Source organism: Amphiura filiformis, chromosome 2 (assembly GCF_039555335.1).
Source record: "Amphiura filiformis chromosome 2, Afil_fr2py, whole genome shotgun sequence".
Lineage (NCBI taxonomy): Eukaryota > Metazoa > Echinodermata > Ophiuroidea > Amphilepidida > Amphiuridae > Amphiura > Amphiura filiformis.
The window spans coordinates 59,279,090-59,306,527 of record NC_092629.1 but is presented as its reverse complement, the minus strand read 5'-3'; the positions used below and the strand labels follow the sequence as shown (position 1 = coordinate 59,306,527).

Sequence of the window (27,438 nt, the reverse complement as noted above, 5' to 3'; positions counted from 1 at the left end):
GCACAACACTAGAATGCATTGTGTACAAATCAATAGGGCATGCAATGGAGCAAACTGCAACTTTTGAATTCACATCTTGCTTTTGGATCATGAAGTCTATTTCTTGAACGATTTCAATGAATGAGGTCTTAAATCCGAGCTAAAAGATGCAACTATTGGCTGCTGGTTTCAAACTGGTTTTCGTACTGTTTGTAATAAATGCTCCCCCTCTAATAAACGCCCCCCTCCAATATTTCTGTGAAAAATTGACAAAAATGCAAACATTTCCATGTCATATCGTGTGAGTAAGCTAAGTTATGAGTCATGTAAATCCCTCCATTCTACAGGAGCACCATCGGGAAATTGAACCAGATTTTTAAGTTTTTTCATTGGCAATTCACTTCCAATAAACGCCCCCCCCCCCCACGCCATTTAGAAAAATGCAACGCCCGGTGCGTTTATTACAAACAGAACGGGCAGAAAATGTTGCATATTACAATGTTTTGATTTTCCCAAGCCTTGTTAGCATGCTTTATTTGCCCCCTTGACTTGCCAAAGACTGCTTGCTCCCCCCCCCCCCCCAATTTGCCCTCCCCACAGGGTTCATTATTACACAGCCCCTAACCGCTAGCCCAGCAAACACAAAATGTTTTGAATAGGTTACATTTTGGGTTTGGGTTTTGATAAAAACGTTTTAATAACATTAAATGTTGAGTTTTGTAACGGTCATGAAACATTTTGTATGAAAACACACTATAACAACCAGAGATGCCACTCAATTTCACTCAAAACAACCTGAAACTGGTGAGAAAAACTTGAAAAAGCATTTGAATGCAGGCCAAAAAGCCCCAAAACGGGCTGAAAATAAATACAAGTGTGGGAATTTGGACTTACAAAAAACCCTGAATTCAAGCTAAAACCTGAAAAGTGACATCTCTGAACAGCACTTTACAAATGTTGTCAAAATGTTATTGTAAAATATTTTTGTGCCCATTTTTTGCCAAATAGTTTGTTAGCACTTAAAGCCATATTATAACATTTTCAAACAAAATAGATTAGCATTTCTTTGCCATAAAATGTGAGCTTTTACTGTCAGATATATCCCCCTTTATTTTTGAGCCGAACAACTACAGCAAAGCAACGAAAATTGGAATTTACTACCAGCGCACATGTCGCCAATACGTACCCGCACGCCGTGTACATACTGTGTGTTATGAACATCGTGTATGTGTTCGACTAATAATTCCATCGTAATAATAAAGCGCCGGTTCTGGCGTTTTATTCAAAATCTTGGATTTTGACAAAACTACAGAACCTAGAGTCTTGATTTTTGCAGGGTATATTGGTTTAATAAAGTACAATTTAATTGTGTAAAAAAAGGAATTCAGTGAGGGTGTCTTCCTCAGCAAATGTTATAATATGGCTTTAAATAACATGTGAAAATATTTTGCAGCAAGTTTTCAAAAAATATTTGTGAATGTTTAGAAAACGTTTATACCCTTTATATAACCTGACATTTAAACATTTTCTGGCAACCTTTTGCGAATTATCGAAAATGTGTTCAGTTTGCTGGGTAGGTCACCATGCTCCATTTATAACAAAGGAGCCATTGTTTATAACAATGCGGGTATTGGTAACTATATAAAACAAAACTTTAAATGTCTATACTTAAACAACAGCTATAGTGGTTTTTAAAATTAATAAAGCTCCCACAATCTACCCAAATATAAGCTCATTCAAATATATACATATTTCTTGGCATAATAAATAGTATACAGCACCAAAAATAAATAAAACAAAATACATGTAGGCATATTTTATATAGCGCCTTCTATCCACAATTAAATGGATATCAAGGTACCAATATGTCTACCCCAACAGCTCCCCATTTTACTCCTGGGTGGAGATACAAAGTGCTTTGCTCACACACACAATAATTATGTTGGCCCTGAAATCTCACTGTCAAGAGTCAAAAGCCCTACCGTTAGGCTTAAAAGTCCAACTCAATTTCCAGTGACCAAGATTTCTCAGGCTATTGAGGAGACTTTTTTTAGTTTTCAATACATTCGATTTGTGAATTGCAATGGTGATGAATAAGTGCATTAAAATATGATATTCCTTCAAATCTTAAGGTATTTAACATTTCACAGTATAGAATACTTTAACAGTAAAGAGTATGAGTATAACTTTCCCTCTGTTCACCTAGATGGTATGCCACAGGCTACAGTATTGTATTACTATACCCTGCCATCATCAACACTGAGCATCTGTAATAAACTGTGATGCGATAAAGCAAAATAAGTTGTTTGTCCGCCAAACTCAAAATTCTGTTTTCAAGAAGTTGAGCACTATTATCGGCTATATCTCAAAATCAATATTAGTGACAACCAACTCATTTAGTTTGAACACATCACATTTATTGTATAAGACCACAATAACTATGCTTCCCGAGACACATTCTGAGGATGCAGGATGAAGAAGCCTGTACTGAATATATGTGACGTGTCATGTCAAAAGGAGACACTTTTGGGCAGGTTATAAATTTTAAGGTTTTTACATATCTTAAATATAGAGATATTTTGTTCCACAACGCCGTTTTCCCCAATGAAATTGGACATTCCTAAGCGAAGATATTGAGTTCGAAAGTTATAGTATTATAAAATTGGAAATTGAGATATCGGCCTTTAAAAATATTATTGACAATGTTGAGAGTAGGAATTAACTTGAAAAATGTCTCAAAAACTAAAAGATGCCAGTTATATTCCGGTCTGAAACTATCAGACAATATTTTAAGCATTAATAACATCACAAATTCGCAACAAACCTAAATTGTGAAAAAATCACCCACCGGCAGATTTTTAGCTATTTCTCCATTAATGATCCTGCCCAAAAGTGTCTCCTTTTGACATGACACGTCACATATACCCTGTATATACCTGGCAAGAGGAGACCAGACTGGGTCAACAAAGAACATCCTACCTGTCTTCCATACAGAAGCTGTTGGGGGACACAGATAACATATGACAACCCGATGCTATAGCTACCTTGGTCGCCAATCAGAGTACATAGAAAGACCTTGTGATAAGATGTATTGCTGATAGCGATCGATAGACGAAAGTGATGCATGTTGGGAAGGAAAAGCGCCCAAATTCGCGATCTCGGGTGACAAATTTTATAGCTTTTGAACCCTTTTCATTCCCAGCATGCATCACATTTGCCCATCGATCTCGATCAGCAATATACCCTATCAACTGCTCTGCAGCCGAATGATGATGACGATGACAACGGCCCTGGAAAAGTTGGTATGCCACTGTATTGTACTACTACACCCTGGACAAAATCAGGCGTCATATCATTTCAATAATTCAACAACACCTTCGTCAAGATGAAGGGTAGAGGGCGCTCGTCTCATCAGTCATATTCCGACCCGATGACAACGCTGAGTTCTTCTCCAAGGATAAGTGTAGCATGAAACCATTTGTTTGTATCCAGGACAACTGAAACAGAAGAAATAAAACATCAAATATTAAAGTTAACAGGAAAATTAGAGAGCCCATGCTTTAAATTTTTGATTTCAGCAAATTACGAAATTAGTGTTTCAAAAACAATGCTTTCTCTTCAAATCGGATGTTTGAAAACCTGCACATAACCTGCACATATGTGACTTCACATAACCTGCACAAAACCTGCACATATGTGACTTGTCATGTCAAAAGGAGACACTTTTGGGCAGGATTGTAAATGGAGAAATAGCCAAAAATCTGCCGGTGGGTGATTTTTTCAATTTGGGGTTGTTGCTAATTTGTGATGTTATTAATGTTAAAAATATTGTCTGATAGTTTCAGACCGGAATATAACTGGCATCTTGTATTTTTTGTGACAATTTTTAAGTTAATTCCTACTCACAACATTGTTAATAATATTTTTAAAGGCCGATATCTCAATTTCCAATTTTATAATACCATAACTTACGAACTCAATATCTTCGCTTAGGAATGTCTGATTTCATTGGGGAAAACGGCGTTGTGGAGCAAAATATCTCTATATTTAAGATATGTAAAAACCTCAAAATTCATAACCTGCCCAAAAGTGTCTTCTTTTGACATGACACGTCACATATTTTCTGGTCCAGCTTATACTTCATTCCATAACACATACTGTAATTACAATGCAGTTTTGGACCAAAAATAAATCATTCCAAGTCAAATTTCCCAGCATTCCGAGAGTAATTTCCACACTTTTACATTTTTACATACAATCATGTACAATGTAGTTGGAGCAGATCCTGCAGTTTATACAATTTTATTGTAAAAAAATGAGAATTATTCCCTTCCAGCAAAAATGTGAAAAAGTAACATTTTTCAAGAGGTATGGCACTGACAATAAAATCAAAGAACTTGAAGGATGCTCAAGATATTGAAATGCTGTTGCTAGGCAACCTCGGGTATGCAACTTACTAATTTCCCCGGATAGACAGTAACCTCAAGACTTTGACACTGCAGATAACATTCAGGCGGTGGTTCCAGCAGCCATTTCTTGGTGCCTTTGATCTGTGCCTGCCATGATGCAAATTCTACATCATCAATCTGTAAAAAAGAATGTGTAGTGATTGCATCAAGATCAAATGTACTACAGAACTGTATGTACTATAGAACTGTAGCGCAGTCAGTGATGCCAACATGTGGAAGTAGTGGTGTCGTGCCCTGAGGAGGACTCAAGTTTGGTTTGGGTAGCGATTGAGGTGCCACTGAGAATCTAAAAGTAAACCCATCAAGAAGTTTTGACCCATTGCTATACCAAATATGCACATCTATGGTTAAATATAACACAAGTTTTTATATTTGGCAAGTTTAGAAAAGGTCATACATAAATCAAATTTGGCCTACTCGTGTAAAAATTGGGTTAGCTTGAAATGCCCCTGGACAAGGAACTTACTGCTAATTGTCTCGTTGTAACCCGTAGGAAACTCGGGGAGCTGATCCTGGCTGCGAAGGTCTATTGGTGGAATGTCTAGAGTGTGCGCTTCTTAGCTGCAAGTCCCTGTGTTGTCGTTTAATAGTTTATGGAATGATGCGGGCCGTAGGGGTCAGCAGGGATGCAAGTTTTCAGGCTTTTGCCTAAATTCAGGCTTTTTTGTAGTCCAGATTTACGCACTTTCTTTTATTTTCAGCCCGTTTGAGGGCAATTCTGGTCATTTTCACCCTGTTTTCAGGCTTTTTGTCTAATGTGGACTTGCAGACTTGCATCCCTGGGTCAGTGACAACCAGTAAAGTGTGCTGAGGCTTGTGGATCAACATCTAGGCATTGTGCCTGTGCGTAGCGCACTATAAATCACTGCATTTTTTTAATGGATTTAACTGTCTTGGATTTGTGAATTGGCTGCTGAAATGAAAGAATCCGTGTGACAGTTGCAAGTTAATATTTTGTGTACTACCGTAAAAACTCGATAGTTAACATATGTGCTTATTATCGAGCACTTTTAAAACATGCAAATATGAAGAGAACCAGCCACAAAAGTGTAAAGGGTTTTGAGCAAATCATCAATACACATAATTATATACTGAACAAGTAAACCTGCAAATGTGTGTCTCAACCCCATTAGCTCAGTTGGTAAAGCGGCAGACTTTGGTACAATTTCATATTTTCAAAAGTGCTCGATAGTAAGCACATATGTTAACTATCAAGTTTTTGCGGTACATACATACATACATACATAAACAACATTTAATAGGGCGCCTTTCCAACTTGATCAAAGCGCCGTAAAAACAAAGCAATAACAAAAAACAGAGTCAATACGATGGATAAAAATGAGACTTCAAAACTTTCTTGAAACTAGGCAGTGTGCATGCCTCCCTGATGGTTCTTGGGAGGCTGTTCCAGAGTGTGGGTGCCGAAACATAAAACGATTTATCACCAATGCGATATTTCCCGACATGAGCGGTGAGAAGAGTAGTAATAGAAGATGAACGTGTCATGGGTCCTGTAGCAGGTTTGACTTTATGAGTGAGAAAGTTTGTGAGATAAACTGGTGCATTACCCTGAAGACATTTAAAAACATACATGCATATCTTGAATTTGATGCGCTCCCGTATGGGCAGCCAGTGTAGAATGTCCAGGAGAGGTGATGGGCTATCACGTCTGTCAGCACAGAAAATAAGTTTAGCGGCTTTGTTTAGGAGAGATTGTAAACAGTCCAGGTCCTTTGATTTGGCTCCATACAGGAGTGCATTGCCATAGTCCATATGTTTTGTGTCCTGATCAAGATATTTAGCGATGCGACGGATGTTCCGTAAGTGAAAGTTGACAGAAGAAATAAGACTGTTGATGTGCTTAGTCATGGACATATGATCGTCGAAAATCATCCCCAGATTGCGCACGGAAGTGCTGGGTTTAATCCGTTCATTACCAACTTTGAGTTCAACAGGAGAGAGTTTGTTCAGTCCTTGGGTGGTTCCAGCAATGAAAAATTAAGTTTTACTGTGATTGAGTCTTAATTTATTCACAGTCATCCAATTGCTGAGTTCGGTGATACACAGTTCAAGTTTTGAAAGAGCAGTATGACATGCCTCTGGTATTCTAGGGTCGAAAGAAATATACAATTGAGTGTCATCAGCATAAACATGGAAACTAAGTGAATGTTTACGTATGATATTACCAACAGGAGATGTGTATAAAATAAAACCCAACGGGCCCAGTACAGAGCCCTGAGGGACCACAGTGTCCAGTTTATGCATATGAGAGTAAACACCGTCTATCTGAACTTGGTATACTCGACTCTCTAAATAGGATCTCATCCATTGGAGAACCTTACCAGAAATCCCAAAATTGCTTTCAAGATGTTGCAATAACAAAACATGATCAATAGTATCGAATGCTGCAGACAGGTCAAGCATCACAAGAAAAACAACCTCTCGCCTGTCTACAGCATTCAAGATATCACTTTGCCCTTTGAGGAGAGCAGTTTCGGTGCTCCTAGTGGAAACATAAGCAGATTGATACAACTCAAGAAGATTGTTCTGACACAAGTATTCCTTGAGCTGATTGCTGGCAACTTTCTCAATTATTTTGGACATGAAGCTGATGTTAGACACAGGCCGATAATTGGAAAATTCATTAGAGTCCAGGGATGGTTTTTTAAGTATTGGAGTGATTAGAGCACAACCCATGGATCTGGGAAAAATAGCGGATGAAAGGGAACTATTAATGACATGAGTAATAAGCGGAAGGAATACATTTAAATGCTCTTTCACTAACCAAGTTGGTACACAGTCGAGTTTACAGGTTTTTGACGGTGAACCAGTTATCAACTTACACACTTCCTGTTCAGAAACTTGACTGAATTGGTCAAATCTACTCCTACACATATTAATATCATCATTATCATTGCTCACACTTTTTTCACTACTATGGGTTTCCTCATCAAGACTTTGACGGATTTTGAGAACCTTGTTCCTGAAAAAGGTGACAAACTTGTCACACAGCACTTCTGTTGAGAAACCAGTAGGCAAACGTTTGATGTTTTTGTTCAATAGAGTATTTACAGTCTGGAAAACTCCCTTAATATTACTAGCATTCAACTTGACCTTATAGTACTCTGTTTTTGCCATATCAATAAGTTGCATGGTTAACAAGGGTTTTCTGATTAACATACATCTTTTTGTCTTCCGGAGAATGACTCTTTCTCCACCTTCTTTCATATTTTCTACGCAAACGCCTTTGATCATTTATGGAGTTATTATACCAGGGGTATCTTGGCCTTATAGTACGAGATTTACTTTCTTCAGGAGCATGACTGTCTAAAACAGATAACATCTTACTATTGAATTGATCTATGAGCGTATCCAGAGAAATACTAAGATTGATACTTTCAAGTTCTTGAGCAACATCATTGCTATACAAATTATGATCAATGGCCTTAAGATTACGAACAGTAACAGTTTTCTTTGTCAACATTGGTTTCTTGCAGTTCATGAGACAATGAACTGTGTAATGATAAATAGTTGCGTTAGACAAATGATCGTCTTGAACCCAGCAGGATCTGACAATGTTGTCATCAAGTCTAGAAATTACTAGATCCAAAATATGACCATAGGAGTGGGTGGGGGTAATAACATGCTGATGGAAACCACCAGTATCAAGACTAGATAAAAAGCGTTTGACTTCAGGTTTGTATGGCATATCAACATGGATGTTAAAGTCCCCAATGATAACCACCTTTCTGGGCATTAACGCAACTTCACTAATGAAACTTTCAAACTCATTGAGAAATGTTGACTGAAGGAAACCATTCTCTTTTGAGGTGGTGGTCTATAGATCACTATGTATTGGACACCATTTATTAGGTCAGCAATACTGGCATATTCAAAGGTAGTATAATCATAATCAAGATTTACAATTTGAACATTATTATCAACGGTAATTGGTGATAATAATACTTACATGCAGTGGAGCACCATAACCAGGGCTACCCATAAATATCCAATCTGTTTTACTGGATTCTGAATTAGATGGCAAGAAATAAGGTCGTTGGTAATATTGGCGTAGAATGTTGGCAGCAGTAGAGTCGCAATTGCTCCTGAAGAAAATAAAAATGTGTTTGAAAATTATCAGTAATTACTATATTTTGATTTTATCAAATTGATTTTATGTTATTGAGAGCACAGTGTCAACAGCCTCTAAATAAATATTTTTCCCTGCAATGAATCACATTCTAATAATCGGTTGGTGCGCGACGGGCGATTGGTATTTCACCAATAAGGTATAGCTCGCTTTTCCGAATGCAAGAAAAGGAGTCCTATCTGATTGGCTAGAAACCGATTGCAAGATCGCTCAGTGGTGTAAAGCTATGTAAGTACAAACTCGGATGTAGAGATGTATTCAATTCCATTTAAATCAATATTCTATTATTGACGCAGATAAAGAAAGTTTTATAGTGTTTTTAATATTCTATACAGTACGTGGATCTGCATGAGCTGAATGGGCTATGCATGTTCTTTTCATATGATTATAATTCTCAAACAGTTGAATATATCACATATACAATTTAAAAACATGGTAAAAATGCAGTAAATATAAGTGTTGAAAGAAAATAGCAATCGCAGCTGAGTGTATTGAACTTGCAGTTAGTGTATTGAAAACAAAACCCGAGTTTTACCTGACAACAAATTGAATTTTCTTGTAATGGCGAACTCTCGAACAAAATCGCCATGCGTAACCTGAGACCATAATACCTAGGTATTATGGTCTCAGACGTAACTATTCAAGAGCGAGTAGATTCGCCATACTATCACAGCAATTTTTGACACAAAGATATAGGGATGATGATGCTGTGGAGCGCCCTAGCCTGGCGATGCCATGTTGATGAGGAATACCGTAATAGGACACCTCATTGATATGCTCTCAGTACACTCATGCAAGACGTGCAATTATGTCCACATGTTGTAGACAGCAGAAAAAGTTGCTGATGTCAACATAAAATTTGGATTACAACATTTAAAAGCGGTCAGTTACATTTATTGTGGGTTATACATTTGTTTATTCAACTTCATTGACATTCATGACTGAGTCAAGAGCGTACTAACATATGTTGATAATTTGTTTGGACATGTTGACAAGAAAAAACATTTAAAAGCGGTCAGTTACATTTATTGTGGTATATATACGTTTGTTTATTCAACTTTATTGACATTCATGACTGAGACAGGAGCGTACTTTGTTGTGAACATGGTTTTAACAGGACAGAGTGTATGTTTTGTGCATACAGACATTAAATAACTTGTTTTGTGCATACAGACCTTAAATAGTCATTATTTTAAGAGACCTTTGACACACCCTATATAAACATACTTACCACCCTATATACCAGGGGTCAGACCCATCTGTTAGCATCGACCTGGAAGCACTCATCTGGAATACCTCCCCAAGGTTCTCAAATTTTGTCTTGTAAGGGAAGAATTGACAATTCTCATCTTCTCCATCCAGTACCGGACTCTCCTTGTCATAAATGCTTTTAAAAAAGTTGAATGTGAAATGAGAGTTTGCAGTCCAGTTGACTGTGGCATCTGTTATAACAACAGGATGACCTGCAATAACCATATAGATAATGTGTAGTGGCAAGTTAGATCCATGTATGTGCACTGGTTTTCTGTGTTGGATTTGGCATTATTAGGCCATCTTAATTTCATACATTGTAGTTTGTGTCAAAGCCCTTCCGAAGTTAAAAATCTAATGAGGAATGCATTTTTTAGGTTTTTTTATATACTTTTAAGTATATAAAAGCTTGTATCACAGATAAAAAATTAAAAAATTTTATCTGTGATACGAGCTTTTTGACAAGAATAGACCACCTTTTCATCTCTCAAGGTTTCACTGTGGTCAAAATGAAGAATTTTATTGAGATTTACGCAGGGTTCGCAGGTTTTTGCCGCAGGTGGAAAAAAACGTGGTTTTAACCGCGGTTTTAACCACTTGGCAGTTTATGCCGGCAAAAATGGCAAAAACTGAAAAAGTGATTTATAGTTCAGTTTTTACATCTCAAAAAAAAATTATTAAGTTACAATAAGTTCTCGAGTGTAACAAGGCCAGATTTTGTAATTATAAGCAATATATTAAGAAATTAAAGGCATGCGTTTTCATTGCCCAAGTGCATTTAACTGAAATGTGGCATGTATCAAATTCAAAACTTTTTCATTTCAAGGACTTGATGAGACAAAAAATATGTTGAATGATTCATTAAAAGTTGTGTGTTACTGTTTATGAGCTTTCTGTGCCACTTTTTAATATTTGAGTGACTAATGTGAGTTTTTGCCATTTTTTGTTTTTAAACCAGGCAAAAACTGGCAAAAACAGTTTTTGCCAGGTTTTTGCCACTTTGCGGCAAAAACAGGTTTTTGCCGGCAAAAACCGAACCCTGGATTTACGATTTAGGCTATTTTGACGTCTGACAATGTCAGAGGTGAGATTTTTGTGTGGTGGATTTGAAAAAAAATTCTTAGTCAGTGGGAGTGGACACATAATCTGATTGGATAATCACATGATTTCGGGTGCCATCTATCAGGCTGTGGATGACCCCACGTCATCATGAGTGTTGATAACGTGTAACACGTTTGTAGAGATGCGCGTATGTATCATGTTGTATGCGTAGACTATTGCGGAATACGCATAGACGCTAGCAGTATGCGCAACACAATACATGAAGTTGTAAACAAGTTTCGTTCATTTTATAAAAAGGGAGTTTTCATGACGGTAACTTATTTTTTGCTTTAAAAAATAGTTAACAGTTATTAAAATAATATTTAACTGACTAAGGATGAGTGCGCCGGCATCCACTTCTCAAAATATTGGACCTGCCTGTCGTCTATCACATGGTAGAGGATAGTAAAAAAACAAAATTTACTCAATCCAGTGGGCGATTTTACTAATGCGTGCGGGGGCTTTGAGACAAACTATTGAATAAAGATGGCCTTAGGGTTAATTGATTTGGCTAACCTAAAAACTAACTTTTGGTTTGGTTTTGTCTAATGAACCTCTTCGAGAATAATCAGGGAAACCTATCAGAAAGGCAGTAGTGGGGAGCCCATGAGGTTATAAACCATGAGAACTACCTGCCAATTGGCCAAAATGAATATTGTGTCCAATTTTGAACCAATCAAGGAGGGTTTTAATAAGATCATCTGCAAATGCAAGTTTGACCATAAATAGGTAGGTTAACGACTAGTCATAATTGGCAATTGAAATGAGCATTCTAAGTTATCAACCAATCAAAAATGCTAATTAGATGACCAGTAGTGCCCATGAGGTTAACATGTGGTGCCTCCATCACTATAGCATCAAAGGCTGTGTTGTAGCAACACCCAATGTCATTTTGGTTCAGTTTTGGGGACAACGCTCTGTGTATTCCTCTATTGGTCGAAAAGAAGTTATCATTTTATAATACGGGGAGTTTTCAAATGGACCCTATCTTCTTGTGTCACATCAGCACAAATGCTGCAGTTGAACACAAAATAATACAACCCTACATACAGACAAACTACCAACCTGAGTATGCATAGTATTTGACAAAGTCATCCGAGCTCAGTTTTTCCACCCTGTCCACCTGTGTGACATTTGCACACACACTGCAATTGACTGGTGGTCTAAACATATCCTGGATCTCTTCCAGGTTATTAACAATGCATTCTTCATCCTCAATGTCCAGTTGCATGACATCTTCTAGCCATACGTAGGTGAGTTCCTTATGTAAGCCTTGAATCCAGGGTCTGTCTGGCAACAGCTTGATCTTAAAATGACAAGAAAAAGAACAGCAATTATATTAACCCCATGGGAACTACCTGCCGATTGGCTAAAATGAATATTGCTTCCAATTTTGAACCAATCAAGGAGGGTATTACCGTATTCGTCCGAGTATAGTCCCACGTTCGAGTATAATCCCACCCCCCATTTTTCGAAAAATTTCAGAAATTGTAAAAAAAAAAAAAAAAAAAAAAAAAAATTTTTTTTAAGTTTAGTTTATTTCGGTTTTGGAGTGTCCCTGGACCTAGACCTAGATGCTAGGATCATTCATGGTTGACCTAAAAAAAAAAAAAAAAAAAATGAAATTCAAGATATTTTATTATTTTTTCAAATATGCATTCAAATTCAATGCATTTTGAAATCATTAATAGAGTATGACATGAATACAAAGTATCAATTTTCATATTAAAAATACAAAATATCTTGAAATTTTTTTAATTTTTTTTTATTTTTAGGTCAACCATGAATGATCTTAACTAGCATCTAGGTCTAGGTCCAGGGACACTCAAACCAAAAAAACTAAACTTTTTTTTGTTGAAATTCAGTATAATCCCACCCCCAATTGTGAAAAAATTTCACATAAAAAACGGGTGGGACTATACTCGGACCAATACGGTAATAAGATCACCTGCTATGCAAGTTTTTCCATAAAGCCTGGTCATAATTGGTAATTGAAATGAGCATTTCAAGTTATCAACCAATCAGAAATGCTGTTAGTTGACCAGTAGTGGCCAGGGGTTAAACTGTCACAGAATAGTAGCCTGGTGAGTACTGACTATGAATCATGAAAATCAAATGTTGGTGCCACCGCTGAACATGTGCACTATTGGGCTATTCTAGTTGAAATTCACACATCCCCTGTGTTTTACAGAGGGAGCATGGGTTTCAAATAGAATAGATAATTGGGTCACTCCCATTTGAAATACTGACTGCAGTTGTAGAACAAATCGGTCAAACCATGTACTGGGGGAGATTGGATTTCAAAATAATTAACCCTAGCCAATTCCATTTGAAAAACATACTCCCTCGGACGGCAGATTTCAAATGCAATATAGCCCATTTTGATTTTGCACTTGTAATAATTTTATTCAAATGTACTGTACCATCATGGAGAAATAAAAGGAATTAGCCACCTATCACAGATATTTTTGTACCTTGCTACTGAGCGCGTACTCCACATGTACTACTAATTAACTATTAGGTTGATGACTGCGCACAGGCCTTTTATCACATACATGTAAGTATGCTCATGGGGGGAGCTTTAAGTTCTTTATTACTAGAGATCACAGTATTAGCTTTTGATTTTACATTATTATTATATTTTAGAATTACTTTGTGGGTATGATATATTTATTATTGGTTCAGCATCGATATGAATAAATTACTAGTATGCTAAAGCCTGTACGGTACCAGGTTTATTGATTATACTGCATGGCAATTCCCTGCATCTCCGTCATTCATACCTGCTTTACATAATCCAGTTGGATCCCATGATCTCAGGAATGGAGAGCATTAAATAGCTCTTCTAGAGCCTTCAAGGACAGCTGTTTAGCGCATTTACAATAGAATGTGAGAGAATGGTCAACTAAGGGGAGCTAAAAATCACTCTCCTATATCAGATTTAAGGAGAGCAGTAGAGAGCAATTGCTTTTGCTCTCCTCAAAAGGTAGCCCCTGTCTGTCAAATTTGAAAACTAAACTTAACTATAAGGTCCTAAGGAGTACTATTTTGGGTCTGTGGACATAAATTCTGAAAAACAGGTTCCCTTGACGGGGTTGTGATTTTACTGTACAAAAAGACCCAAAACTCAGTCTAGGAGAAACCCTGTTTCATGCATGGTATTGTCACAAACCACCTAGCCATCAGGTCTCAATTCACATTTCCAAATCTCTGCTTCACATATAACTATTTTTCAGTACCACATTCAAAACCAGCCACAATGTAATGTAATTACCTCATACATAATCATGAAAATAAATGGTATGAGAGCTGCAATGACTACAACAATGCCAAACATGAGAGTACAAGCCAGTAGCTTATGCCATCTGGGTCTCTGGACTGGATGATGATGAGGAGTTGATGGAATGATGGTACAAAGCTTGTGATATGAAGGTAACGATGACAATGTCTCCGGTGATAGGCCCAGCTCATCAATTTTCTTGGCTAAGTCTTCGAATTGTTGCCTTGCTTTCTCCATTGTGAAATACGGTGATCAATGTATACCTGTAAAATTAACAACAACAATAATTTTCAAGGACTGATTTATTCCAGTTGAAATACATACACCCCTATGGTAAACATGTCCTTAAAGCAACAATGTGTGATTTGCATAAATAATAGATTCCTATTTAAATGTTTGTTTTCACTGATCACATTATCCCCTTTTAATTTCGAGCCAAACAAATGAGATATAACGAAGAAAATTATTTCATTCCAGCGCCTACAATGCGTGTACTACGCTTGCCAATTGTAACATGTAATACTACACGGAGCATCGCGCTCGACGTGTGTACACATAAGCTGACATCCACGGGAGATGTTAGCAAGCAGTTGATCGATAAACTCTGAATAAAACCGGGTCAACCCGGTTTTAATATAAAAAGTTAAATTTTACTGTTATAAAAGCATTTCAGGCTTAGTCTTTTACATGGTATTTTAGTACACCACTGGGCATTATAATTATGCAAAAAGTAGAAATCCGAGTAAAATTGAGGGCGTCGCTGTGAAGCAAATCACACATTATGGCTTTAATCTCCTGCACAGGGACTGGGCACAGGAATGAATTGCAAAATGGTCACCTATTAAAGTGAGTGACTCAATTATTTGAAAATACATTTTTTTATACTTTCGCTGGGATCACTGAATGGGAGGACCGTGTGATGGGTTAATGTGAGGCAGTGGATTAATTTAAAATGAGGATTAATTGGTGTAGTTTAGTGAAGGGTGAATACTGGTAGATGCAAGATTTGCATAATTATATATTGGGCAATGCCCTTACATCATGCAGTTATTGTTAACTACATGTATGCACACAACACAGGGGCACTCACAATAGGCAATTGAACCCTACTGGTAGCGCTATGTTGTAGCTATTGGGGACGAACTAGTTAGTATCATATATCCAAAAGTATAAAAGCTATGATTTTAGTACTTTCTCTATGTTTCAATTATTATTCTTTTGCAAATATCTGAATCTTCAACCCGATACAAGCTTTAATAAAGGGGGAACATACATTTTTATTAAAAAGAAATCCTACCATCTATCCAAACGCTACGTGTTATTCCAATGCACATTTTACTTCACCGGGCAGCCATTTTTTTTCATATTTTGAAGATTGGTGTCATAAAACCATCATAGGTACAAATTTAGTACTCTCTGTCAATCAATTATGGCTTATTCTCTACATGTCAATCTTTAAATAATTGGCATAGTCCTTATAATAACGGTCGTCTGCCTTGATGAGTAAATGACAGCAAACAGCTGCAAACCAGTGAAAAATATCCCAAAACTTGGTCAGTGGAGCTCAGCTGGTAGTCAATAGAGTCATTATCGATTGGATTAGTCGTCCGTAGCGGAAAATTCGGTCGCTCATTGGATCAATATTATCGGGTGGTAATAAATTTGAATTGGAAAATAGATTACTATATAATGGTTTGGTACTGCATATATCGGTTTAATCTTCAATAAGCGGGTTTATGGCTGGAAAGGTCACAGTGAATTCACCGTGGACGTAAGTGCACTATGATTCATGATCAAAAGTTCTAAATTCTATATGTAGCCACTTGAATGAACATGTATGATGAATAGAAACAACCAAGCTTGCATTGATTTGCTGACATCACAAATAGACTATATGCAATACGGACTGTCTTTTTTGGTTATCTGTATTACATATACTGAGACCAGGAGCCCACCACTCACTAGAGCCCATCACTGAAGGTTTATTTTGCTAGAGCCCACCACTCAAACAAACTGAAAAAACATACTAGCCCATTCCATGTCAACTCCAGGGATGTGCACCGCAGCACCTCTTCAATTTTTTTCTTTTTCTGTGTGGTGGTAGATATTGATGACAAAGTAAAATCCTGAAAATTTGAGCTTCATACTCCATTTATTTTCCGTGGCATCAATTTGAAATTTAGGGGAAGTCAAACCTTACGTAATGTGTGTGCATAGCAAGAACGATGTTTGGAGGTCCATAAATGTATAAAGGAACCCTTTAAAACTGTGAAAAGTATGTATCCTGGGGTACTTTTGACATTGGTGTTCAGAATTCAAATCTGCTATAAAAAACTTGGTTTCACTGCTTTAATATTCAGCTAAATGTATTCTAATATGCCCTCAAAATTGATAAGAGTAATGTCCTACCAAAGGGCTTTGACTGTCAAAAAAATTGACACTAAAATTATTTTTACTTTTGGAGTTTGACCCCAAAGTTGGTCCTGGTTGGACGATTAGTCTTATCAATTTGAGGGCCCTTATACTTTAAAGATATTAGGAGTTAAAAGTTTTCTGATAGCAGATTTGAATTCCCCTGACACCAAAAAGACAATTTACCCCAGGATACATACTTTTCAAAGTTTTAAAGGGTTCTTTATACATTTATGGACCTCCAACTTTAGTTCTTGATGGCTATGCACATTAGTATTTTTTACGCTTCTCCCCTAAATTTCAAATTGATGCCACGGAAAACAAAATGGAGTATGAAGCTCAAATTTTCAGGATTTTACTTTTCTCATCAATATCTACCACCACACAGAAAAAGAAAAAATTGAAGAGGTGCTATGTGCACATCCCTGGAGTTGACATGGAATGGGCCAGATACAAGTTAAGACAAATTTGTACTTCAATTCACAAGAGAGTGACTTGTTATGTTGTCTCTTTCTTTTGAACTAGTTTTACTTATAGTCAATAAAGATTGTTATGCAGACCGTCTTCTGATCTTATACACATCAATGAATGTGTTAAAATCACACATAAGCATACATTATAATTCACACCTTTCCACCTCTGTAGGGCCTACTACTAAATTTCACTACCTGTTAAGATTCATGTTTTATAAATATCATCTTGCTTTATATTACATGTGTAATTTCTCTCTTGATATGTAAAACTAGTTAAAATCTTATCTTATTTTAAAAATTATAAAATATATATCTGAATTCATATACCCTGAATTAACAAAGATTGCTATCTATATTGTATCAATCAAGTTTGATTTTTGTCGGATGGATTAGATTCTTCTGTTACAAACAAGTTGGTTGATCTGAGCATGAGCATAAAGCCGTTTTACAACAGACCTGGCTCATTGCACATGCATAATTCAGGCAGCGCTGCTAATCCCTTTAGGTATTTTCATCTCAGATACAATGTAGGCCTACAACAGCCAATACCAAGTCGAGGCCTTATCTAATTCTAAGCCTCAACTTAACCTCAGAAAATAAGCCTCATGAATAGCCTTATATCATTAGCCTCGTCTTAGCCTTGTCTTAGCCTGAAAATTAGCCTAATTATTTAAATTAGATAAGCCTCAAATAATTAGCATAATTAGCCTCAAATAATTAGCCTCGTATCATTAGCCTCACATTATTAGCCTCAAAATATTAGCCTCGGAATATTAGCCTCATAATAATTAGCCTTGTCTTAGCATTGTCTTAGCCTCATCTTAACCTCGCCTTAGCCTGAAAATTAGCCTAATTATTTAAATTAGTTAAGCCTCGCAATATTTAGAGGCTAAGATGAGGCTAATAATTTGAGGCTATTTTACGAGGCTAAACATTACATGCATGCGGGGACGGTTGGGCTATTAGTGCTCCAGGTGATGGGTGTTAGGCCCTTTGCACTTGATTATTAGTTTCCTGTTGAAGATTTTGAAAAAGGGACGAGGTGACTTTTAATTATTAATTATTAATTATCTTTTATTTTCTTTATTTAGTTTGAACTATTACAAGCAACCTTCAACTCATTTTGACTAGAGCCGCATTTAATTATTTCACAATAATATTTGATTTTATAAATAAGTGAAGGTGGAGTTGTACTCGTTGTTCATTCATCATTATTGTTGACATTATTAAAGTCAGAAAATGGCAAGTAGAAGTAGTTGAAAGTTATTTTAAAGGGGGGTAACCCTATCGGTTTAGGATATGGATTCTCTTCAAACTTACATACAATGTCAAATATTGTCCCCTTTATCAATCTCAACTTATTGACTGGATCTACTCATGAGATTGTTCCCAATCTACTCAAGTACTCTTCGAGTATGGACAGTGATCATCATTCTTTCAACTCATCTCAGTCATCCATGTCATTGGCTTTCAAATGCATTCAGTATTCAGCTTTATTTTTACATGGTTTATGTACTGAATATACTACATGTCCACTATCAGCAGAAACTTGCCAACATCTAGATTCTCTCAATCTGCTCCGTCAACCCTGCATGATCCACCATCATGATATTCCTCTTATTGGACACAAAAGTCTGAAAGGAAACGTTAAGCGCCACCGGGTAAACGTGGTGGAAAAAAAAAGACAGCCTAACCTTCCCAAAAATGTTACCTCTCAATTACCAACAGTATTTATGACTAACGCTCAATCTATAGTTAACAAGATGGATGAAGTTGATATTATCTGGCGCCAAGAACAGATTGATATTGGTATCATTAGTGAATCCTGGTTCACCCCTGAACTATCCCCATGCCAAGTAAACATCTCGGTTACTCCTTGTACTCCCAAAGTAGAGAAGCTTGCCGGGGTGGTGGTGTGGCCATCTATGTTAAGAACGAGATCCCCTCAAAAATGCTTGACATTCAGGTACCGGACGAGCTGGAATGTTTGTGGGTTGAAGTTAGGCCTCAACGATTACCAAGAGGAATATCTGCTATAACTTTCTGTTGCGTTTACATAGTAACTGATTCCCTTTCCAACCTGTTCTCGAGAAGCACCTTATTGAAACGACTGACCATCTTCGCACTCGTTATCCTGAAATGGGGTTCTGTATTTCTGGTGATTTCAACCGAATGAACATTAATGCTATAACTCGTGGCAATGATCTTAATCAGATAATTACATTTCCTACTCGAGGCCAGGCAACCCTGGATCTCATTCTAACTAATATCCAAACCCATTATTTACCACCATCTGCTCTCTCATCAATTGGTAAAAGTGACCATGCATGTGTTCTATGGAAGCCTAAAACACCACTGCTAAGAACACAGTTAAGTCCAGGATTACACGGCCTTTTCGTGATGATAATATCAGAGCATTTGGTAGATGGATTCAGGATCAGAGTTGGAGTGAGGTCCACGAATGCAATGGTACTCAAAATAAAATGGATGCTATGTATTCTGTGTTAAACAAGGGTATGGAACTTTACTTTCCTACTAAATTACTCAAAATTCATCAGACTGATAAACCGTGGATCACTCCACGAATAAAGAAAGACATAGCAAAACGTCAAGCAGCATTTGAAGCTCATGAAACCTCAAAATGGCGCCAGTTGCGTAATGAGGTGAAGAGAGAAATTGAGAAAGCTAAAGTGAATTATAATGCAAACAGAGTGAGAAAGTTGCAAAAGACTGAACCTCGTAAATGGTATCAACAAATCAAGTGTATGCTTAATTCCAGCAATTCTGATCTTGACATGCACATCCCAGGTGTGGATAGGGCTAACCACAAGGCAATGGCTAATGCCATTAATTCCAAGTTTGTGAGCGTGTCCTCCCATGTTAATCCCTTGGATCATTCTGAGCTTCCAACCTTCTTGCCCGCTGTGAAACCTGCCCCCGTTCTTTATCCATGGGATGTGTATAGCGAGCTTAAGAGAGTTAAAACTTCTAAATCAAGTGGCCCGGATGGAATTCCTCCAAAAATCATAAAGGAATTTGCTTATGAACTGAGTGGCCCTTTAACAGATGTGTTGAATTGTTCTTTTGAGGAGGGAATTGTGCCACACCAGTGGAAATCTGCCATTGTTGTCCCCATTCCAAAGCAACACCCGCCCAGCATTGATAAAATGAGGCCTATATCACTTACTGATATTTTTGCCAAGGTTGCCGAAGGGTTTGTGGCAAAATGGATTGTGTATGATATTGAACCATACATAGATATTAATCAATTTGGGAATGTCAGTGGTATATCAACATCCCATTACCTGATCAATCTTGTGCACACACTTTTCCAAGGTTCAGACAAACGCAACAATGTAGGAACGGTAGTCCTCACGGACTTCTCCAAGGCATTTGACCTGGTAAACCACAATATAGCTGTTGAAAAGTTGATTGCTTTGGGGGGTCCGGGGGGCTATCGCTCCTTGGGTTTGCAGTTTCCTCAATAATCGCACTCAGTGTGTGAGATATAACCAAACCTTATCTGAGTATGCCCCCTTGTGTGCTGGTGTCCCGCAAGGTACCAAACTTGGTCCCATCATTTTCCAGGCTGTCATCAACGACGCTGCTGAAGGTTGCAGTTCTCACTACTGGAAATATGTCGACGATCTCACATTCGTTGAGAACCGTGCGTGTAGTGAGAAAGGCAACCTTCAGTCTGATCTTGATGACTTCCTGGACTGGTCTGTAAGTAACCACCTGAAACTCAACCCTGACAAATGTCAAGCCATTCAAATCTGTTTCATGAGAAACCCACCTTCTCATCCCATTCTGAAGATAGGCCATTCATTGCTTTCTTTTGTTTCATCTGCCAAAGTCCTGGGCATCTTCATACAGCAAGATCTTAAATGGGATGCCCAGGTGGATCACATGTGCAAGTGTGCTAACAAACGCCTCTTCATGCTCCGTTCTCTGAAACGTTTTGGTTTCAACGTTTGAGCTGACCACAGTTTACGTTGGTTACATCGTCCCCTGTTGGAATACTCTGATGCCATTTGGCATTCATCGCTCACTGTGAAACAATCAAATACACTTGAGCGAGTCCAAAAAAGGGCATGTAGAATCATTTTGGGTGTTAATTATATTTCGTATGATAATGCAGTTAGTGTATGTAAGCTAGACTCTCTCTCTGCCAGGAGGGAACAACACTACGCTTAAGTTCGCATAATCGCTAAATCAGAGCGTACCAACATGTTGCTCCCTCCTAGTAGAAGTGAAGTCCATGGAAGACAGCTGAGAAATGCAGCCCATATCTCCAAATTGCGTGCACGCACAAGCAGATTTGCTGAAAGCCCCATTCCCTACTACATTAATCTGTTGAATAAGCAGTAGTAGCTTGTGTGCTGGTGGCTTCCCATTGTGCCCTTTTGCATCTCTCTGCTGTTTTTCCATGCCAAGTTGCTTTTTTTTTTTTGCTTTATAATTATGTGTATTTGATTTCTTTCATAATATTTGTTTATTGTCTCTTGTATAATGCAATTCGGCCGTTTGGCCGCGATGTTGTGCAGGTTAATAAAATCATATCATATCATATCATATTCATACTGATTAATCTTAAAAAACATTACATATCACTGCGTTCATTATCATTCTTGACAAGATAGCCCATGCTGTATTTACTTCGCTTAATTATTTCTTTATTTTTAGCTACCGTATATGATGCACATTTTCACATATTTATGATTTTTCTTTGTTTTATTTTTTTAACTAATTTTTTAATGGGGGGAGGTGCTCTCATAATTTTTTTCATATCCTCGTATCATGCTTGACAATATAGGTCATGTTTCCTTATTTATTTCGCCTCTTATGTATTTCTTTATTTTTGTTTTTGTTTTATATCATTATAGCGCCATCTATAGTTTGACATTAGGGGCCTATTTGATGTATTTTTATGACTAATTGGTACTGGGGTGAAGTCTTCCTAATCTATTCGATTTCATTCTATGACTACCCAAAACTCCCGTGTTGTGTAAAATCACGAACAACTGGTAACCTGTAAAACCGCTGTGTTTCATGATTTCTCCGGAAATACATCGACTTGGAGCGTCAAATTTCAGGATAGTAATGAGAAAAATAGTATCTATTATGTGATACCAAAACCTCATCAACAATGAAAAAATCGGGGATGATGCTGTCGATCGGGTTACGGACCTTTAAAGGAGAAAATTAGAAATAAAAATTAAATAATTAATTATTTTGAGATTTTCAATTTTGGACGCGGGCGGTAAACAGGAAACTAATAATCAAGTGCGAAGGGCCTTATGAAGTGGGAGTAGGGTTATTTGGTGAGTTGTCATTTGGAGAGTTCCAATATGGTGAGTTGTCAATTGGAGAATTCAACTATGGTGAGTTGTCATTTGGAGAGTTCCATTCCAATATGGCACAAGTTGTCACCTTGAGTATACTAGTATTGGAAAGTTTTGTCTGTAAAGTTGGGATATGGTGTGCTGTCAATGTAATGAGACGGTTGTATTTTGAAGTGGGGAGAAGGTAATTTGGAGAGTTCAAATATGTAGAGTTGTCACCTTTAGCGTATTGGAAGAGTTTATGTTTATGACACACCACATCCCAATGTCACTTAACAACTCTTTTAATATGCTGAAGGTTACAAATCACCATAAGAACTCTCAAAATGACACTCCCCCACTTAAAAGTACAAACATCCCCATACCACATCTCAACTTTTACCAAATATAACTCCCGCATATAACTCTTTCAAATCGGGTGTAGTAGGTGACAACTCACCACATTCAACTTGAAACAAATTCATCAGGATTGTGAAATAAACTAAAGTTTTTGATTATGTAGTCAAATCCAATGAAATTCTACTCACTTAGACAGTTTCGTCTTCCTGGTCGGAAGACTTCTTCAGTAATGCGATGATCCACTGGTTTTCCCGCGAGACTTCTCATCCCTAGGGTGCACAGTTCTTAGTAGTGGATCATATATGTGATTTAGAGAATATACACCTTCATCGCTGTTAATCTACAGGAAAAAGACTCACACAGATCAATATCTGAACTTTTCGTCGCAGCACCCACTCCATCAAAAAATAGGGGTGGTTAGAACCTTACTTGACAGGATGGAAAACATTGTCACTGAGGAGGAGGACAAACAAGAGGAAGAAAACAAAATAAGATTAGTGTGGCTACCCTAAATGGTCCATCGATAAGGCAAAACAACAAATTCAAAATAAACAGACTAAGGTGAGCAGGAATAGTAAAGACAGTGCGGATCGGTGCAAAGGAATGGTTGTCATTCCCTATGTGCAAGGAGTCTCTGAAAGGTTGCAAAGATCTTTCAAAAAGTATGGTATCAGCACGGCCATGAAGCCCCATAACACCCTCAAGAGATTGCTTGTGCATCCTAAGGACAAGATCGACTCCTCACAATCCTGCGACTGTGTATACGAAATCCCTTGCCAAACTTGTAATAAATCATATATCGGCCGAGACAGGAGAAAATTCCAAACAAGACTGAATGAACACAGAAAAGACACTGAAAAAATCAAAGATGTTAAATATACCAGAGCAAAAGAAAAGAATCCGTCACTGAACAGCATAAGTCGGCCATCACCGACCATGTAGCACAGGAGAACCATGTCATTGACTGGGAGGGGGGCAAAGATTCTCGAAAAGGACTCAAACAAACACACAAGATGGATACGCGAGGCATTATGGATCAGAAAGAGGGGGCAGGAGACGCTAAATCGCGATGAAGGTGTATATTCTCTAAATCACATATATGATCCACTACTAAGAACTGTGCACCCTAGGGATGAGAAGTCTCATGCGGAAAACCAGTGGATCATCGCATTACTGAAGAAGTCTTCCGACCAGGAAGACGAAACTGTCTAAGTGAGTAGAATTTCATTGGATTTGACTACATAATCAAAAACTTCACCACATTCAACTCTCCAAATGACCCTTCCCCACTTCAAAGTATACAAGCACTCCCAATTTATGCATCAACATAACACACCACATCCCAACTTTACCAAACATAACAATTCCAATTTGGTGACGGTGAAAACTCACCACACTTGAACTCTCCAGATGACCCTCCCCCACTTCAAAGTAGAAACATCTCCAATACATTGACATTGCATGCACACCACGTCATCCCAACTTATTAAAACCAAACAACACTTCCAATATGACAACCTAGCTATCATATTTCATTATTTGAACTTTCCCAACAACATATTAACTCACCATATTTGAACTCTCTAAATAACCCATCCCTAATTTAAGTACAAACATCCCCAAACATCAATTAACATAACACCCCAACAACATCAGTAACACCTTTTCACCTGGGTCAACCAGCATCAAATTGCAGTATATAATTATATATACATGTCTGCAGGCTACAATGCATGCATGTCTGTTCAACAACCTCAAAAAGGCCATATTTCCTGAGGAAAAAGAAGCAATAAAATACAGATTTTGAAACTTATGAAAAGCTGATTTTTCTTCCAGAGACATGGTTGATATGCTCCCCATCAACTAGACACTAGTAAAAAGGCCTAAAATCCCCTTTAAACTGTTAATTTTTCAACATTATTGGCAGTTTCTGAGGAGCATTCATAGTCTGCTCCCTGACAGTTGGTGACCTCTGACCTCCTATCATGTGACCATATTATTGAGGCTAATAATAGCCTCAAAAAAAGTTGAGGTTAATTTTTAGCCTCGAAATTAAAGCAGACCAAGACAAGGTTATTTTTTTAGCCTCAAAAACATTTCAGGCTAAGATGAGGTTAATTTCTTAGCCTTTCACCGATAAGGTTAATTTCTTAGCCTCAAGGGCTAAGTTGAGGCTAATTTTTAGCCTCAAAAGATATCAAGGCCAATTTGAGGCTAAGGTAAGGCTTATTTAGCCTCGATTTATGACTATACTAAAATGCAGCAAACCTTTTACGAGCGCGACTACCGTGATGTTGCAAATTCGGCGCTAACAACGCAGACGTCTGCGCACAGTTCATTCATAAATTTCCACTCAGCAACAATATATCGCCTTAGCAGCCAATCAGAGACAAGTGCGTTCAACGCAGTATATACGCGATGTATCCTTACAATACGCGCTCGTCTAAGGTTTTCTGCATTTTAGTATACTATAGGATTGAAGACTGAGTTCCGCAGTCTTGTGTCATGAGTGCAAGTTGTGGCATGTGTAAATAATAAATATGCAAAAATATTAGGTTTGAAAAAAAAATTCCCAAATTCATAAAGATTGCAAATTATGGCTAAATTAAATTAAATCATGCCATTTAACGTTTACTCAAGCATTAAATTGCAAGACTAAATTAAAGACCTTTCGCACGCCACTACCAATTCAAAGTGCTGTGTTTTAAACAGAAATTTATGTCCAAATGAATATGTCATCATCACATCGCGTTGGCACATCATTGGCCGAACAAGCTGTGTAGCGTAGCATCGCGTGAGGTAGGCATGACCAGGTTCTTGTTATGCGAAACTTATTTATTAAATTATATATCATGATATGGCATTCATAGAATTTGTAACCTTATAAATATCGAATATTGTATTTTAGCTATAGACTTGTCTGTAACCATCAAATGGGTGCCACAACTTTACACGCTTTGCGTTTCTGTGGCATCCACATCTCTCATACCACATTATAAAAATGTTATTTTGTAATATTAATATTGGTATCTCAATTGTAAATTCTATTACCCCCACGACCCATTATTCAAAATCGCGCACTGTGATTTGTTGAAACGCGTCACGTGACAGACCATTAATTAGCGATAAAGTGTCAAGGGCAACAAACTTTATGTTCTTCTATCATCACAGCGCACAGCAGAGCGCACAGCACACCTGCTTATGTAGGGGAGAATGGAATGTCAGGGGTGTGTTATTGTATGTGCATACCTGCTTATAGGGAAAATGGAATGTTAGGTTGTGTTATTGGAATGTGCATACGCTTTGGCTACGCGTATGCGCTCCACCTTGAGGTAAACAACTTGAAATATTTGGGCAAAAAATTTGCTATTTTCTCTATAAATCACACTATTTTGTGGTAATAGAATAGAAATAAAGGGTGCAGCATTATCCTTTACATGCAAATAATGTGTCCTCGGCAGTAAAAAAATAATGAGTTCGGCTGCGCCTCACCCATTATTTACGTTTTTACTGCCTCGGACACATTATTTTCGTGTAAAGGATCATGCATTACCCTTTATTTCTTAATTATTTGGCATTGCATTGTTACTAATTTATTACAAAATGTTTTTTTCTATATCATGTTATTATATATGTATGTGTGTTGAGATGAAAATAAAACTGAACTGAACTGAACTAAATGGCCATCCGCAATTGCGAATGCGATCACCGATGCATGCGATGCGCTGCCGAGTGCACTGCATCCTACCCACACCCTCCTTGGACATGTTTTCTGCTTCTTCTGGAGTATCAGCTTCTTCTAATTCAAGATTCATGACACAGATAAAGTTAAATACCGTACATTTTCACTTGGAAATGCGATGAGTTGAGGCAAAAAGTAATCGATATATCATCAACACACCGCATCGCAAAGCAATTGCAGCATTATGAATGATGAATGATCACATAATGATGAACGGACCTAATTATCATGATTATTAAAGGGGCGCCTTCGTGATCCACAGCCTCATCCCCCACTTTTCTCAAAAAAGTTGAGATTTTTATATCACTGAAACCTCTGGCTACATAATGTTTATGTACAAAATATTTCTTGCAGATTAATTCGTTTAGCAAAGATATCGTGAAATTTGAATTTCGTTCTGGTGCACCAGAACGAAATTACAACGTAATCATAATGGAGCAGTGTAATACACATAATCATGCATAACTCGCAAATGCAATATCGGAATCAACTGAAATTTTGGGAATATGCTTTCTTCGTGGATATGTACTGAAAAATGTCATAAAAACAGGATGCTAGGATCACGAAATACTCCTTTAAAAGTAAGCTTACATGTACTAAAAAAATACTTCAATTCCACAATCCATATCATATCATAGCCTTGGGCCTTGGTTTTTGGACAGCCGAGGCCTTGAACTTTCCCGATCAGCACAGCATATGAGCAGGAATGATTCCGTCCAACTCTTTACTTATAATTTAGGGCACAAGTGTAAAGTTTTAATTGTCCAACCTTACCACATATGCATGTATGCTCCGTCAAGTTCAGTGAATATCATTGGCCCAATGGCCTTCAAGCACCAACTGCACGTTATTTTCGCAATCAAAACACACAATTTTCGATAGATCGATAATTTTCAG

At 37.5% G+C, this 27,438-nt stretch overlaps 2 protein-coding genes across 2 annotated transcripts; one reads left to right on the top strand and one right to left on the bottom strand.

The window, feature by feature from the left end:
• Positions 1–589: 589 nt before the first annotated feature.
• Positions 590–27,377, bottom strand: LOC140146468 (bifunctional arginine demethylase and lysyl-hydroxylase PSR-like). The gene is made up of 7 exons (XM_072168327.1): positions 27,316–27,377; positions 14,225–14,493; positions 12,016–12,256; positions 9,830–10,061; positions 8,419–8,554; positions 4,433–4,565; positions 590–3,476 (listed from the first exon to the last, which is right to left on the bottom strand). The coding sequence occupies exons 2-7, from the start codon at positions 14,465–14,467 to the stop codon at positions 3,391–3,393; spliced, it is 1,071 nt and encodes a 356-aa protein (XP_072024428.1). The 5' UTR covers positions 14,468–14,493; positions 27,316–27,377; the 3' UTR covers positions 590–3,390.
• LOC140141759 (uncharacterized) lies at positions 19,599–21,093 on the top strand. The gene is made up of 2 exons (XM_072163630.1): positions 19,599–20,471; positions 20,704–21,093. The coding sequence occupies exons 1-2, from the start codon at positions 19,599–19,601 to the stop codon at positions 21,091–21,093; spliced, it is 1,263 nt and encodes a 420-aa protein (XP_072019731.1).
• Positions 27,378–27,438: the final 61 nt, after the last annotated feature.